This window comes from Phasianus colchicus, chromosome 2 (assembly GCF_987193195.1).
Source record: "Phasianus colchicus chromosome 2, bPhaCol1.hap1.1, whole genome shotgun sequence".
Lineage (NCBI taxonomy): Eukaryota > Metazoa > Chordata > Aves > Galliformes > Phasianidae > Phasianus > Phasianus colchicus.
Genome location: NC_143437.1, coordinates 23,454,275 through 23,469,101, shown reverse-complemented (window position 1 = coordinate 23,469,101; position 14,827 = coordinate 23,454,275). Strand labels below are relative to the sequence as shown.

Genomic DNA, 14,827 nt, shown 5'->3' with positions numbered 1-14,827 from the left:
AGAAAACCATATCGCTGTAGTAGATGCACATACAAAATGAATGATCCAAAAGCTGTTTAAAATTCCAGTGTTTGATATTTAAAAACAAACAACTTTTGTCCATAATAATAGTTCAGAAAACAGGATGCCAAGTTAACCACTATCCAGTGCTATACAGCTCATTGACAAGTTAATCCCATGGTAAAACAACATAAGGTTCCTCCAAACTAGCCACAATTTCCTGGTTTTCCAATGCACACCAGGAAATTTAACCCAAGTGAAACAATTCCGCAGTACGCCTCAATCAGACATCCATAATAACTGGCAATCTGATGACCCCAGTTTGAATACCTTTGTACCAAAGTTACCTTTGCAATACATTTATACATAGCAGACTCCACAGGCAACTTTCATTTTTCTGCTCAGCATCCTCAGCACTCCCTAGGAGTTCCAAAATACCTGCTGTAGCTTCCAGTGCTGAAGGATGATTGTGGCACCCTTTAGAAATTACAGCCAGCCCTTGTCCCGCGCCCCTGTCAAGGCTGTAATTCACACTCCTGCAGCTGCCTGGAATCACAGCTCTGACACATCATTTTATGAAAGGATTGGCAATTTCACTGTGAAAGGACACACAAAATTAGAAAAGCAGAAATTAGCATGTTGATGCCATACAGAGCATCTCTGGACTAGCACAAGAGATATGATTTATACCGTAAATACGTTTCTAAGTGGAACTTTTAGTAGAATGTTTACTGCTGGATGCCAACTCTCTACATCAACAGCAGAGCGTAAAGTCACACAATGAGATACATCTTCAAAAGAAGTTGTCCAAAATCAACTACAAGATTCACAGTGACACCACAATGACAGTGCTATGTGACTTACAATCACCGATGGTCATGCAGTAGCAATAACAAGAACCATCCTATAGTGTTTGCAAGAACTCTACCTAAGTCTATATGTATTAAATCATCTCATTCAGAAGATCAAAGAGGGGTTTCCCTTGCATTGCCCAGTTTATCCCCCTCCCTCTACCATACACTATGTATACTGCAAATCTGAATACAAAATTGATGCAAAAAAACCTGGAATATTCAACTTCCTTACCCTGCAGCAGTATCTCACTCCCATGTCCATATACAATAAGAGTATACAGTATACAATAAGAGTATACAAAGAGTTCACATAATAACTAAGATTTTTATTATACTGAAGTCTTAAAGCAACTCATTGGGTATACTTTCACTGTCATCCAGTAAATACAGGCACTTTCCATGTGATGCATCTTAAAACAAAAGCTCGCCTCTACAAGAGTACTGAAGTAACAATTAATACGTACAGATTTGGCATCTATATGTAAAAAATGAAAATCATTTTAGAATTAATTTTGTAGTTAAACTAAATTCTTGTTAGTGTTTTCACATCACAAAATTGCTGAGGTTTTTTTTGTTTTTGTTGGTTTTTTTTGTTTGTGTTTTACTTTTTTGGCTTCATTTTTCCAGTCCTTAGCTGAGGCTGCTTTAAACATCAGTCTATAAATCTGCTGATTATATGTGCAGACCCATTTTCTTTCCATTTAAACCAGCTAGCACAGAAAATCTACTTAATCACATTATTTTTCCTCAAATCACTTGCTTCTAGGAAGGAACAGAGCCAAGAACCTCTGAGCTAAGAACCTCAGAATGATAGCTTCCAATCAATTCACAATAAGACATGAACTTTTGTAGAGTTTGGTGGTAGTTTCTAGGGTTGGTTCCCCTCCCCCAACACTTTTTCAAATCAAGCAGAACAAAAATAACAAGTACAAAGCCAGGCTAAACACTTTTCCAAGGGAAAAAAAAATGAATCTAAAGAACTTAATTCCATTAGCTTACTGAAATCAGGAAATGCTGCTTTAGTTATAGAATTAAAGAATATTATGCCCTTACTCAGAACCTGAAGTCATTATAAGCTGTATTAATGCCTGTATTACTCTATCTTTCTGGATCTGGCCTTGTCACCACTGGAAACACCACCCACTTCATTCCTCCATCACTTCTGCAACAACGCAGTATCTTCTTGCAGTTCCTATTTCTTCTAACCAGGCATTTCATAAATTGATGTTCTCAGACACATCAGCTGCAAGAGAAATCTGGTATGAGATGACAAACCAAAGCAAAATAAGCATGAAAGCTGCAGAAAAGGCAGCGGGGCTCCCTGCTAATTTTCCTTTTGTTTCATATCCCATACCACATCCTCCAGGAAGCTTTTCCTGGAACAAACATGCTTTTCTAAGCTTTCTCCTAATGAAACCTTCTCCCTCCCCATGCTACAAGATGATAGTTTGGTTAAATGTGCATTTTTCAGAATCTAAGTGAAAGTGGCTGAACTGAACAGTGCCGGAAGACAGAAACCATGCAACTGCCTGAGCTGGTTTTTCATTCCAAACAAAAACTGGAAGTTATATGCATGTACAACACTTTGATATATGTTGACATGCAGGTAAAGCAGAGCTCGGTTTGAAAGCAAGGGCACAAAACTCACTGTAAGATTTCAGGTATTTCTTAGTTTCATACTAAATGTTTGCCCAAGCTATAGTAGTTTCTGCAAATCTAGGCCACTAAAAGTGAGTTAAAACAATCTAAAATAGGAACATTAACAAATAGAAACAGCATCTCATCAAACGAACACATTTTTAATGCATCACACACAAAAAAAAGATCACATTTACACCAGGAATACACCAATTATTACTTATTACTCTGGTTCTTTAGCTGAAAGAATATGCTCACATTCCTAATTGTTTCATTATATCTGCCTCCAAAAGTAACCTGTGTATGTACCCTAATTATTAACTAACTCCTCTAGTAAGAACTCAGCCCAAGAATTTGTGGCTGACTGCAACAACAGACAGCCTTACTGTTGCCATACCCATGTCAAGCAATCCATGACCCAACAGAGCACCTTTCAAAAATACTGTTGTCACAAGTAATTGAAAATATAATAAAAATTACACAAAATAATCTACAAAACCTAGAGAACAGCAATGTCAGCAAGTCATGTTTTTTCAACATTGTACTATTTTCATGGAAAAATGCCATCCCATATCCCATGGTGCTGAGAAACCAGAATCACAGAAATCCTCTCAACTCCAGTGCACGAGACAAAAAAAAAAACAGCAAAAGAGATCTCACAATTGGGCTTATCACAGCTATCAGAGATGTTTCAGTGGCTCAGAACTCTTTCAGGCTCATTCCAGGCAATAAATAAATAAAAATTTACAGATGTACTGAATTTGGGCTGCTTGTTATTGTTGTCCCACTCATGATTTTAACAGACATGTTTAGAGTTTAGGAAGAAAGCACTACAACCACACAAACCACTAATTTCCTGCTTGATATCTCTGATGGTATTTGCATAGCACGCACTGCAACAGGAGGCAACAGCAGTTTAATACAGCATTTCATTGCTAAACAAAGTTGTAACTTCCCTCTTGTTTGAGTTCTTGTTTGAAAAAGCTGAAGTGGTATTATCTAGACACAAGCATTGCTACATCTCTAAGTCCTGCAACTGAGAAATTTTCATGTACAATTCTTACTCTTGAAAGTTTCTCCTTCCTCATCTCTCTTCAGAAACATGGGCATAGTGGCAAAACAGGTTGACAGTTGTACTAGATGATCTTCAGATTATCAGTCTTTTCCTACCTTAATGATTCCATAATTCTACAAGCAAGAAAGACCACATTCATAGGAATGCATCCTGAACTTCTACTCAGCCAAATTCTAGCAACGAAACCCCCAAGCCATAACACATCCAGCAATTTCTTTCCATTCCATGTGGTCAGATTTCCAGTACCTACTGCTCCTGGAAAAGAGCTTGATCAAAGAGCTTGTAGTCCTACAAGACTGCACCTACAATTCCAAGCCACTCCAAAGCTTGTTATAAAAGCCAGATGTACTACAGGATGTATAATATAACCTTAAAAAATGTGTTTGTTTGTTTTTAAGGTGATGTCCATCCTCAAAAACTCAATTTGCAAGATAAACTTTTGGCTGGTCTCCTGCCATCTTTCCAACACAACTTGCCACTGAAACTCAGTGGTCTAATTAACCACAGACCCACGTAATGCACACAACAGGAAACCTCTTAAGAAAATGGCATGGTCTACTTGTGACTGTGAATGAGGGGGAAGGAAACAAACTGGAGCCCACCCTCCTCCTGCTGTTGTTTTGTACTGCAGTAGGTGCAAAGCTCTTCAAAATCCCGTGGAAAAGGGACATTTTTTCTTTTGTTCTCTGAGAGAGAAACAACGTGACATACAGTAAGCTTTAATAGTTCTGCCATTCATTTTATGTATATTTGGCATTGTTAATTCAATTATGCTTGAAAACATTTGCTCAACTCAGCAGCTAAATGAAATTTCGCATTTTAAAACAGCCTCTATTATTCTTATGGCATAAACTCATTTAAAAACATAAAATGTGGTGAAATCATTACCTCTTGTGTTTGGACAGCAAATACAACCTTTTCTTGGGAACAGCCATTTCTTGGTTTTGTGTCCTCAACTCAGAACAAAGAAATCCAAATATTTTGTCCTTAAAATCATAAAGTTCTCATGAAAACATATTTTCATTTGCTTTAGCTAAACCACATTTCTCGGCCTAACTCATTTGCAGCATCCCTTTAGGGAGCCAAATCTTGGGCTTAAAAGCATTTGTGACTTCAATTTATCCACTGGGTTTCAAACTCCCAATTTTCCCACAGGATTATGAAAGTCTGCCAACTTAGCTTGATGCATTAAAAATGTTTACACAAGTTCAAAATATATTTCAGCATAAAACAGTTTGGCTTCTGCTCCCTTCCACCTATTTATTTTTTTCCATTTAAGCCCAAATAAACTGGAAAGACAAGTGAGAATCAACTCCATTCTGGAATACCACATCAGAGCTAGAAATTGAGTTTCAGTAAAATATAAGTGAATCACACAACAGACAACAGTGGCTGTTTTTCTCTAATTTAACAGAACACCTGAAATCCAAGGTACATAGGTTGCTCCAAATGTAATGCCTATTTATTTCCATGAAACTACAACAGATACAAAGAGCACAGTAGCACTATTTGATAGAGCAAATTCTCAATTGCACTATTTGAGCAAATTCTCAGCTCAAAGCACTCTTCTTCAGCATAGTCACTTTAGCTATACATATTCACCAGAGATGAACAAGAGCCTGCAGGCTGTGCTTGTAACAATCTGCACCAGCAAAGGTGACCCACTGTTGTAACGCACCACCCACCACCTCTGTGCCCACATCCAGTGTTTGGACTCCATAAAAGTTCAGCAAGCCTCAATGAATGTCAGTGGGAGCAAGCTTTTTCTCAGGGAGAAATTCAATGACACACCTTTACTTTATGTGAACTTCAGATGCCATTGTGTCATACTGCCCTTCCGCTGCCATCTGTCACATGGCAACAAAATGTAATGGAACAAAATGTAAATGAACTTCTACTGTCATACTACCAGCATCCACCTGTGATGTTATGGACCAATATAATAAAGTAGGAGGAATTACTTTTAGAACAACTCTTGTAGATGAACTTCTCTAATACATATCATAAATTTTTATACAGCAGAACTATGTTGCTTCATCTCTTCCCCTTCCATTACATTTTTAGTACATATAAGAGCCATGCACATGTACAAGCTACTCTAGATAGCTAAATAAAATTTATATAATACAAAGAGTAAGGCTACTTCTACAGTAGGTCAGATTTGCACTCACTAAAGCATCTTGCCTAAAGACTGCAAGCCCACACAAGCAGAAGACACCACAAAGAAGGCAAATGGATTCTCCAATGCTTCCTAGAAAAAAAACAAAGTTGTTGTTGCTACAAATGAAAAATCAATATCTTACAAAGCAGAACAGACACTAAAAACCATGAGTGCAGTTGGGAAAATAGCAGTTAAAAACATCAAGACACAGCTATATATAGCAAACAAGTTAGGCTGAAGCTATTGAGGATGAGCAGAAAGGGCAATCCACTGAGACACACAACAGTCAAAAAAAAAAAAAAAAAAAACAATTAAGAAAATGCTCCTCATCCATTCAAGTAAGTAGTCTTAGGGCATAAAACTTGGGAAGCACATTGCTACGTACCATCACTGAACATCCCATGAATAATTGAAATACAGAGCCAAAAGAAGAGAAAGAATATCAAAAGTAAAAAGTGAAATGCTGAATAAAAGTAGGAAGTGATAGGGGAATGGGAAAGATTTAAAAAAAAAAAAAAAAGTAGAGAAAAACATTTCACGTATTCCAAGATTTAGCCATAAACTCAGAGTTTTAACCTCTCTGGCATCTCTTCATATCCCAGCTCCCCATCAGCAGCACCCTCCCACTGCCACTGGTTGAATTACCAACCTAGGCTGTAGGCCTGCCCACAAATCAGAGTGCATGTGTGTGATTCCCAAAGATGCCTGCAAACTCTCAGAGGAGCCCACATATCACCCCCACAGGGCTTCCAGGTGTCCCTCATTCAGCTCCTCATGAAAGCAATTCCCACAACATCAAAGTTCTGCATCAATTTCAAGCTGGTGAAGCAAAGAAGGGTAACAACTCCTCTTTAAACTCAACATGTTTCTTTAAAGAGAGGTGAAACAAAGCAAGGAGAGGCTCCACCTGAGCTCAGGAGCAACTGTAGGAAGATTTCTTGAAAAGGAAGTTAGTGAAGCTCATGAAAAGCTGTTTATCAGGTGATTCTGATCTGTTAAACAGAACAATCTCCCTACCAGAAAGCAGCAATAGCACAGACCTGCACTGTCATCATACACACCATGTGTTACAAAATTAATTACCCTATTACATTATGTGTGGGTAAAACAGGAACAACGTTCTTGGCCTCAAGATTACATTCATTAAGCATTAGATTTAGCAAGGATCTAAAAGGGAAAAAAATAATAAACATCAATAATTGCAGACACCACAATACAGGGAGTGACAAACAGGAAAAAAAAAAATCCTTTCAGAGGAGGTTTTTCTGGCAAGAGAAAATTCTATCAAATAACTGAGCTGTCTGTATTAGAAATATTCAGAGTGTGAAGTACATAGTGTTAAGGCCAAAAGCTATCCCCTGCATCCCAGGCATTAAGAGCCTTTCTGCAGCAGGGAGAGAGAAACTTTCTCACAGATTCTCCTATGTTTGAGGTTTATGGTTTCTTTGTTCAGCTGGCAACGAGAAGCAGGGCTGCTGTTTGCTGCCCATGCAGCAAGAGGGGCCACCAGAGAGTTCCCACAGCAAGCACTGTCCTCCTGGCCACCCTCATGCCCCCAGTACCAGTCACAGCCACCCTTCTCAGGCAGGACAGATCGATGTCCTGCCAAAAGTTTTGTTCCTGAGAGAGCCAGCACACTGACAATAGCACACAGCAGTCCCAGGAGCAGAGCCCAGTGAATCAAGTTGAACTCATTGTCTGCAGCCTAAAAGGGCATCCATTAGAAAACAAAAGTAGCCCAGATAAATGACAAACCCTCCAACCTGCTGCAGCCAGTCTCTCTCCCTCTCTCCTTGCAGGGTTGAAGGGGCTTTTGCAATGCCAGAGCTTCAACTGGCACCACAGGCTTTCCATATCTAGAGGAGGAGCACATTCTCACAAGAGTCTCAGTAGTTACCCAAGATAACAGCTACAGACATGTATTCCAACAACTTTAAACAAACTTTAATGCAAATTGAGAATTAAAAATAAATGAATTTGACCTACATGCCACCTCTGCGATAAGATGTACTGCTGTTAAAAGCAGTACACACAGTGACAAAACAATATGCAGATCCTGTGTGATATGGAAAACCTCTTTTTCACTTCATTTCTCCAGCTTCCCCTCTTGTAGCACCAGCAGAAGAGTAAAGCCATCCCCCTTAGCCATTACTACTCTCCTCTGTTTTCTCTTCCTCTGGGGGAAGAAAAAAAAAAAAAAAAGGCATGAACTGAACCACATTTTTTCCCCTTTAATTCTTAATTACTTTGCCTGAAACTTCAGGAGAGGAGTAATTTCTAAGCTTCCCAGCCTCCCGCACACAAGCAATGGTTACAGTTTGTAAGTTGCGAGCTCTTTGTTTATTTTTATGTTACTGTTCTCCCACAGACCTCATTGCTGGAGACAGTCCTACAACACTCTTCATGCCATGTTGTTATCATTCTGGTGACAAACTTGGAAACAGACCTACTCTTTTTAAATACATCTTATGAAGGCTTCCACATCTTTAGTTACAATTGGTTATTGTTACAGAGCTCAACTAGCTGAAGTTTTCTCAGAACAGAAAACAATGCAACAGCTATGAGCAGCAGAAAACTGTTCATCGGGGAACATCCCACGACTTACTCTTTGTGAGTCTAAATCTAGTGGGATTTAAAGGATCTTGTACCAAAGCCAGCTAACCTTGCAGAAATAAGAGGGGTATTAAATGGACGGTTTGAGTGTTGACCCAGAGAAGTAACACAGTGGCAAATACTTTGTACTCAGACCTTCCAGCAAGAGGCACTCGGAGAAAGACAGTGACGGGACAAAGGGGGGCAGTTTTAAAATGAAAGTAGGAAGATTTACATCAGATGTGATGAAGAAATCCTTTACTCAGAGGGCAGCAAGACAGTGGCACAGCTGCCCAGAGAAGCTGTGGGTGCCCCCCTCTGGAGGCAATTAAGACCAGGTTGGATGGGGCCCAGGGTAGCTCTGCCTAGGGCAGGGGGTACAGTTGGATAGTCTTAAAGGTCTCTTCTAACCCAAACCATTCTACAACTTTATGATTTGTTGCTCCAAATAAAGTATCAGTCCTCGAAAGTTAAGATTTGGGCCCAAGAAAGGCATCTCTCTCCACACTTCAGTAGGTTCACAATACAGTAAAGCCAACCTAAGGGCTGGCAAACCTCTTGGCAAACAAGCCAATTTATGGACAAACTCCTATAACACATGGGCAAGCAGGAAGGCTAGAATTGACTATAGACTATAATGTTGGATGAAATGTGAAAATTAAAGTTAGAAGACCAACAGTTTTGCCAACAGTTCAGTCTTACAGCCTTCTGCTGGGCCACCAGTTCTCGTGGGAGCCTGACAGTGGAGGAGATCGAGGCAATTGTCTGCACGGTGAAAAAGAGAGATGGTAAAAACAAGGCAACGCCTGCTGGCAGCCTCAGCTGTACTATTTCTCACACTGACTTTGTTTGCCAGAACCTCACAGTCCTCTTCTGTCGGTGGAACTAATAATGCTTTCTTTCCCATGAAGATGCTGCCTCTGGGTTGTTTTGATCAGGACCCCAAAGCAAAAAAACTTGGCAGACCCTTACCAGCCACCATGCTGTGCCTGTGTCTTGGCAAGGGCATGAGGCATAAGCCCAAGAGCCCTGTCTGAGTCCCTGGATCTCTTGCTCCTATTCAGAAGCACATTCCTTCACCTCAAGGGATGCATCTGGAAAAGTGGATGGCCAGAATTCACCAAGCCCTCAATTCATTGAGCTCCCAGTGAGCGCTCTGTTAGAAACACTTAGATGTGAGGTGCACCAGACCTGACCTAACAAATAGGATTCAGTAACTGCTTTGCTAGTAGCAATAGTGAAAATGCACTCAAGGCCCAGTAAATGTGAAGTGAAGTGCTTTATCAAAAGAGCAAGCCAATAACTAATTCAGCTGTGGAACTTAACTAATAATGCCCAATTTTATTTATTTATTTTTACTCTTTACAGTAAGTGAATGGCTCCACTCTTGACACATTGCTACACAAGCACATCCTAAACCAACAACTAAAACAATTTTTTAAATTACATATGAAATGGTTTCTTTCATCTCTTTATTCTCATAAAAGTTTCAGTATGGAAGCCAAAAGAAAACAGCTGCGTGAAGTATTTTAGACTGCAGGAGACATGCAAAAAGGTATTTCTGCCTGTGCTGGAGGGCACAATCTGTAATAACATTTTGCCTTCCAGATGATGACAGGAGGCATTAAAAGGACAGCTTTCTCCCTAATAAGCTCGCTTGACTGGTAAAGCACGCACATACAGAGATAGCACAGTTTTGCCAACAATAATGGCAACTAATTTTTACATTTCACTCCAAATTACATTAATTTATGGCCTTCCTAAAAGGCGCTTAGCAGACAGCTGATTACATTCAAGCCATTAGATTTTAATTAGAGATGTTGAAGAAAAAAAGTCTCCAAACAACTCGCACATCTTTGTGCATGTTACACGCTTGTTACCGGCAGCAGCAAACAAGAAGTGATCACAAAGCACCAAGCAGGCAGCACGGCTGAACCTGGGAGCGTGGAGGCACACAGAGCTCTGTGTTTTGGAGCCTGAAACTTTGGACACACTCTTCTAGCCCACATCCTGCATACACGCATTGATGCTTACTACAGAAGCAAAATCAAAGGCCAACTAACAATATCATGACATACACTTTAAAAGATTGAGCTGAGCTTAATCCTCATTAAATTCTAATAAAATCACAGGGCATGCCTGACCAAACAGTGAAACAAATTAAAGGTCCAGATGGAGCCTCCCTCAGCAAGGGGAGCGGGATGCCCCAAGCGGGCATTGCCTCCATGCACAGCACTGACTGAGTCGCTGCTCTGCAAGCAGCCTCCAAGCAGGAAAACAGTGCTTCATTATTTCAAAATCAGTGTTGGGGTCTTTCCCCACTCCCCCACTCCCAACAGTTATTTCTGAATAAGGACCTCATGGGGGGCAGTAGTCCCCAAGCTAAAGGCACACGGGTGCTCTTTGATATGGTGATCAATTCCACCACTGGGTAAAGAGTTCATAAATATTAAGCAAGGTATATTTGCATACGTCACCAACGGGCACAATTTTCCCAGTGAAAAATGAGAATAGAACATTCGCAATTCCTCCCCGTATCGCTTTTTGATCAGGAGATATGAAATCATCAGAAAAGTTACTTGGGCAAGGAGAGTGGATCAGGCCAGGAGCCAAGGTTTATTAAAAAGTAAAAAAAAAAAAAAAAAAGAACAAAAAAATACAAGTACATTTTAAAGAAGTGCACTGTTCATTATGGTGCACCAGTTTGGTTTGGACAGGTGCCCAAAACGTGGGAGCAGACATTTCAGAAACCTTAAAGGTTGGGATCACACTCAGCACTATTGAAACGAGTCAGCTTTTCCAGAAAATCGAGAACTATTCCCTATTATTATAAATTTCACCCGAGTGCTGTAAATTTAACTCCGTGTCATTTTGAGAGGGGCAGATTTATTCTTCTGCCAAAGATGGAGGGGGGCTGGGTGCTGCATTGGGTGCACTGGGGCAGGGGCAAGCACAGAAGGGCTGCAGGTAGGCAGCGCATTACTTGGTGTCCTGCAAACCAAACAGGCAGCGCTGTGCCACCGAAAACAAATCAGGATGCACACGCTCTACAGCTCTTACATGTAGAAATAATGTCAGGTCATACTTTCAACTAGGACGGCTTCACGCTATATGCGAGTTATCCTCTGAAGCATTCGGAAAGGGGCTGCTGGTAGGTTTCTCCTAAACTACGCGGTGACAATTTGCCGTCGTCTTAGCGAAACCGAAAAGAGCACAGGCTGTCAGCTCCCCGGGTGCACCGAGGCGGGTGAGCGATAGATGTTTCTGGTTTGAGCACAGCGCGACACGCCGAGCTCCGGGCAGGGGGTGCTCCCCCGCGCTCCGAGCAGAGCGGTGCCCCGAGAAGGCGGCCCCGGAGCCGGCCCGGGCTGGGAGCAGAGGGCGTCCCGGGAACGAAGCCGTCTCGCCGGGCTCCGGCCGTCCGGGGTCCCTCCGCACCCGGAGCAAAACTAAAATGGCATTAAACAAAACGAGCCAGCCAAGCCCAAGTAAGTAACTCCGGGGAAGAGCAAGCCCACGACGAGGAAAGAACAAAGGAGGCAAGTGCAGCCGGAGTTCTCGCAACAGATGGTTTGAAGCTGACCAGATTTCGCGCTGGCATCCCCTCCCTCCCTCTCTCTCTCTCCCTCCCTCCTCGCTTCCCTCCCCTCCCGCCGCAGAGCGGATGGCGTTGCGCGCTCAGCTCCGCGTCTCCCCCGGCTCCAGCTCCGGCTGGCGCTGCCAGCAACCCGGCGCTGCCCTCGGCGGCTCCCGGCCCGGCCGCAGGTGCGCGCCCCCGGACCCCGGCCCCGCGGCGGGAGGGCGGACTGCCGCCCGGAGCCAGGCTCGCCCCGTCCCTCCCGTGCCGTTCCGTCCCGCCCTCCGCTCCGCGCTGCCCGTAGCCGCTCACCCAGGCTCCCGGCGAACCCGTCCATTTTGTCCTGGGGAAGGCTGGTGCCGCAGCCCGAGGCGAAGCCGCTGTCGCCGTCCGGGACAGGTTCATTCACCCGCGGAGCGGCGGCAGCGGCGCCGCAGCCCGGCGCTCATCGGCCGCCCGGAGCAGCGGCTCCCGGCGCTCGGTGGGGGGCGGCTCGGCTCCTCCTGCTGCTGCTGCTGCTGCGGGGCCGGCGGCGCTGCCCGGCTCCGTCGCTGCGCCGCGACCCTAACGCGGTGCCGAGTGCCGAGCTCCGAGCTCCTCCCGCCGCCGCCAGCGCCGCCCCAGCGCCCCGTGCTGTCGTGCTTCCGACTCCGCCCGCCCTGGCAACCGCCGCTTCCCCTGCGGGCGGGACGGGGACCGGGCCGTCCTCGCTGCCGGCAGCAGCGCGCCGGTCCCGGCTGCCCCCGGGGAGAGATCCCGCCGCCGCCTCAGCCGCCGGCAAAGGGGATCGGGAGCGCCCCGTTCCTGCCCACGTCCTTGCCGCCCGTACGCCTGAGAAGCGGCACCCGCAGCCTCTCTGCGGGGCGTTTGCTCGGATTGCGTTCACGGGTTGGTACCGTTTGTGAGACGCAGCGATCAAAGCTGAGATTTCTTTAGGTACCTATGGAATCACTGGTACAGACTAATTTGGGGGTGAAGTGCTTTAGCAGCCGTTGGAGCTGTTCGTCCCGGTGTAATGTGGCTCCCCGAGCCGCCTCTCCTCGCTACAGCCCCGCTCCGGACTGCTCCCGTTGCTTCCAGCCCCGCGCACGTTGATGAGGAGCAATGCAAAGCAGAACCAGAAATTCAGGTCGGCCGTGCTGCGCTCCGGCCCGTCTGCTGCATAAGAGCTCGTGCATTAGGCAACGCCGCCAAGTTGTGCGATGCGTTGCTTTCTCCCTGGCCAGGAAAAGCTGCGTACCCGTTGCAACATCCTGTTGTGGTGCGAGCGCTTTCCTCTCGTGCACGCAGCGAGGGGGGCAGATGCTGCCCCATAGCGCTGCCGTTGCTCGCAGCCGTGTCCGGGCTGCCGCTGGGCAGGGCTGGGGAGAGCTGGAGCAGCGCGTCCTGTGCAGGGCCGGGTGGGTCGCTGGAGACAGCCCTGCACTTTTTAGTCTGGGAAAGGGAGGCACAAAGGCGACAGCAACAGATCCCTATCTAGATGCTTAATTACTGCTGGAGCGCAATTGCTTTGGATTGTCTGGGTCCTGCACAACACCGCACCACAAGGTAGAGCTGCTGAGAGAACCAGCTCTCCATTGCCTTGCTGTAAGCACAGTGGGGTGCTCTGGTAGTATTGAAAACCCAAACTTAAGTACTAACATTTAAAAAATAAAGTTATTTCATTGTGGAGTTCAGGAACCGACTAAAATTAAGGAAATTAAAAAAGCAAAGACATTTACTCACTGATATGTGAGTAAATGAGTGAGTAACTGAGACACACAATAATGGCCTGTCAGTATCTAAAGAGGGCTCTAAGAAGAAAGGGGACAGGCTCTTCAGCAGGGTCTGTTGTGACAGGATGAGGGGAAATGGTTTCCAACTAAAAGAAGGGAGATTTAGATTGGATATAGGGAAGAAGTTTTTTACTGTCAGGGTGGTGAGGCACAGGTTGCCCAGAAAGGTGGTGGATGCCCCATCCCTGGCCGAGCCTCCTGGGGCTGTTCTGGGGCCCACACATACACAAGGAGTCTCCTCTTACTTAGGAGAGCAGTGGAAAATGTGACCTGCAGAAGGAGGTCGCCGTGAAGCACTCAGCAAAGGCTGAACGCATTCCTGGGATTTTTACTCTGCTCTTGAAGGAAATAAGATATTTTCCCCTATTGTTTCATTTTTCTGGCACGTTTTCCTTGGATCACAGGTTTTTTGAACAGTGCTTCTTATAAGAATACCTTAGTATTTATTTTATTTTATTTTTAATTGACATAGTTTGGCAACGTTCAGCCTGGGAGTTGTTTAAATTTTTTGGTGGCTAGAATGTAAATTGTAATTAAGCACCTTCCCACCGAGGAAACACAGAAAAATGATTAACAAAACAAAATTGCTGAGATTCTTGTACGTGAAGTTGAGAGTCTGAGCCTGTGAGCCCCTTCACTTTGCCCGTTAGCATGAGAAATCTGCTTCCCACTCTACTCATCTCCTAGTACTTAACATGGCGCATGGTTTCCTGATCCAGAGTGGAAGCATGGAATGAAATGTCCTCCATCATGCTTTCCTGGTGCAAGCAGCTCCAGCCGGTGCTGGCCAGGAGTCAGGGAGCCCAGCACCAGCTCTAGCCCTGCTCCCTCAGTTCCCACCTCCAAACCCAGGGGGAAGCAGCACACAGTTTGGAAGCAGTTCTGCCCAGCAGCTGGAGGAGGTGAAGCAGCGAGGGATCAAATCCTGAGTGTGGTGCTGCTGTTCCTTTGAGGGTATTTGGGGTTCTTTATGGTGCCCTGTTCTGAAGAGGAACAATTTTATTGGTTTACCATACGGCATGGCCTATTGGTAATTCTCCCAAGCAAGGCTGCATTTATAAGAAGTTCCCAGGAGTCACTGATGTAAGGGAAAATAATTTGGTGCCTGACCTAGAGGTGGATTAAATTACTGTTTCCTGGTTTACAGAGGGTAAT

The 14,827-nt window shown here is 44.4% G+C and overlaps 1 protein-coding gene across 3 annotated transcripts in view; it reads right to left on the bottom strand.

Annotated features, from left to right (window-relative positions):
• Window positions 1-12,493, bottom strand: part of EML4 (EMAP like 4) — a 153,656-nt gene extending 141,163 nt beyond the window's left edge. For 2 of the 3 annotated variants that reach the window (XM_090135129.1, XM_090135128.1), the window contains exon 1: window positions 6,378-12,186. In XM_090135129.1, the coding sequence (XP_089991255.1) occupies window positions 6,378-6,492 (115 nt within the window). In that variant the 5' untranslated portion in view covers window positions 6,493-12,186. Of the gene's footprint in view, window positions 1-6,377; window positions 12,187-12,209 lie in introns of those variants that run through there. The other variant, XM_031595032.2, reaches the window with a different exon arrangement.
• Window positions 12,494-14,827: the final 2,334 nt, after the last annotated feature.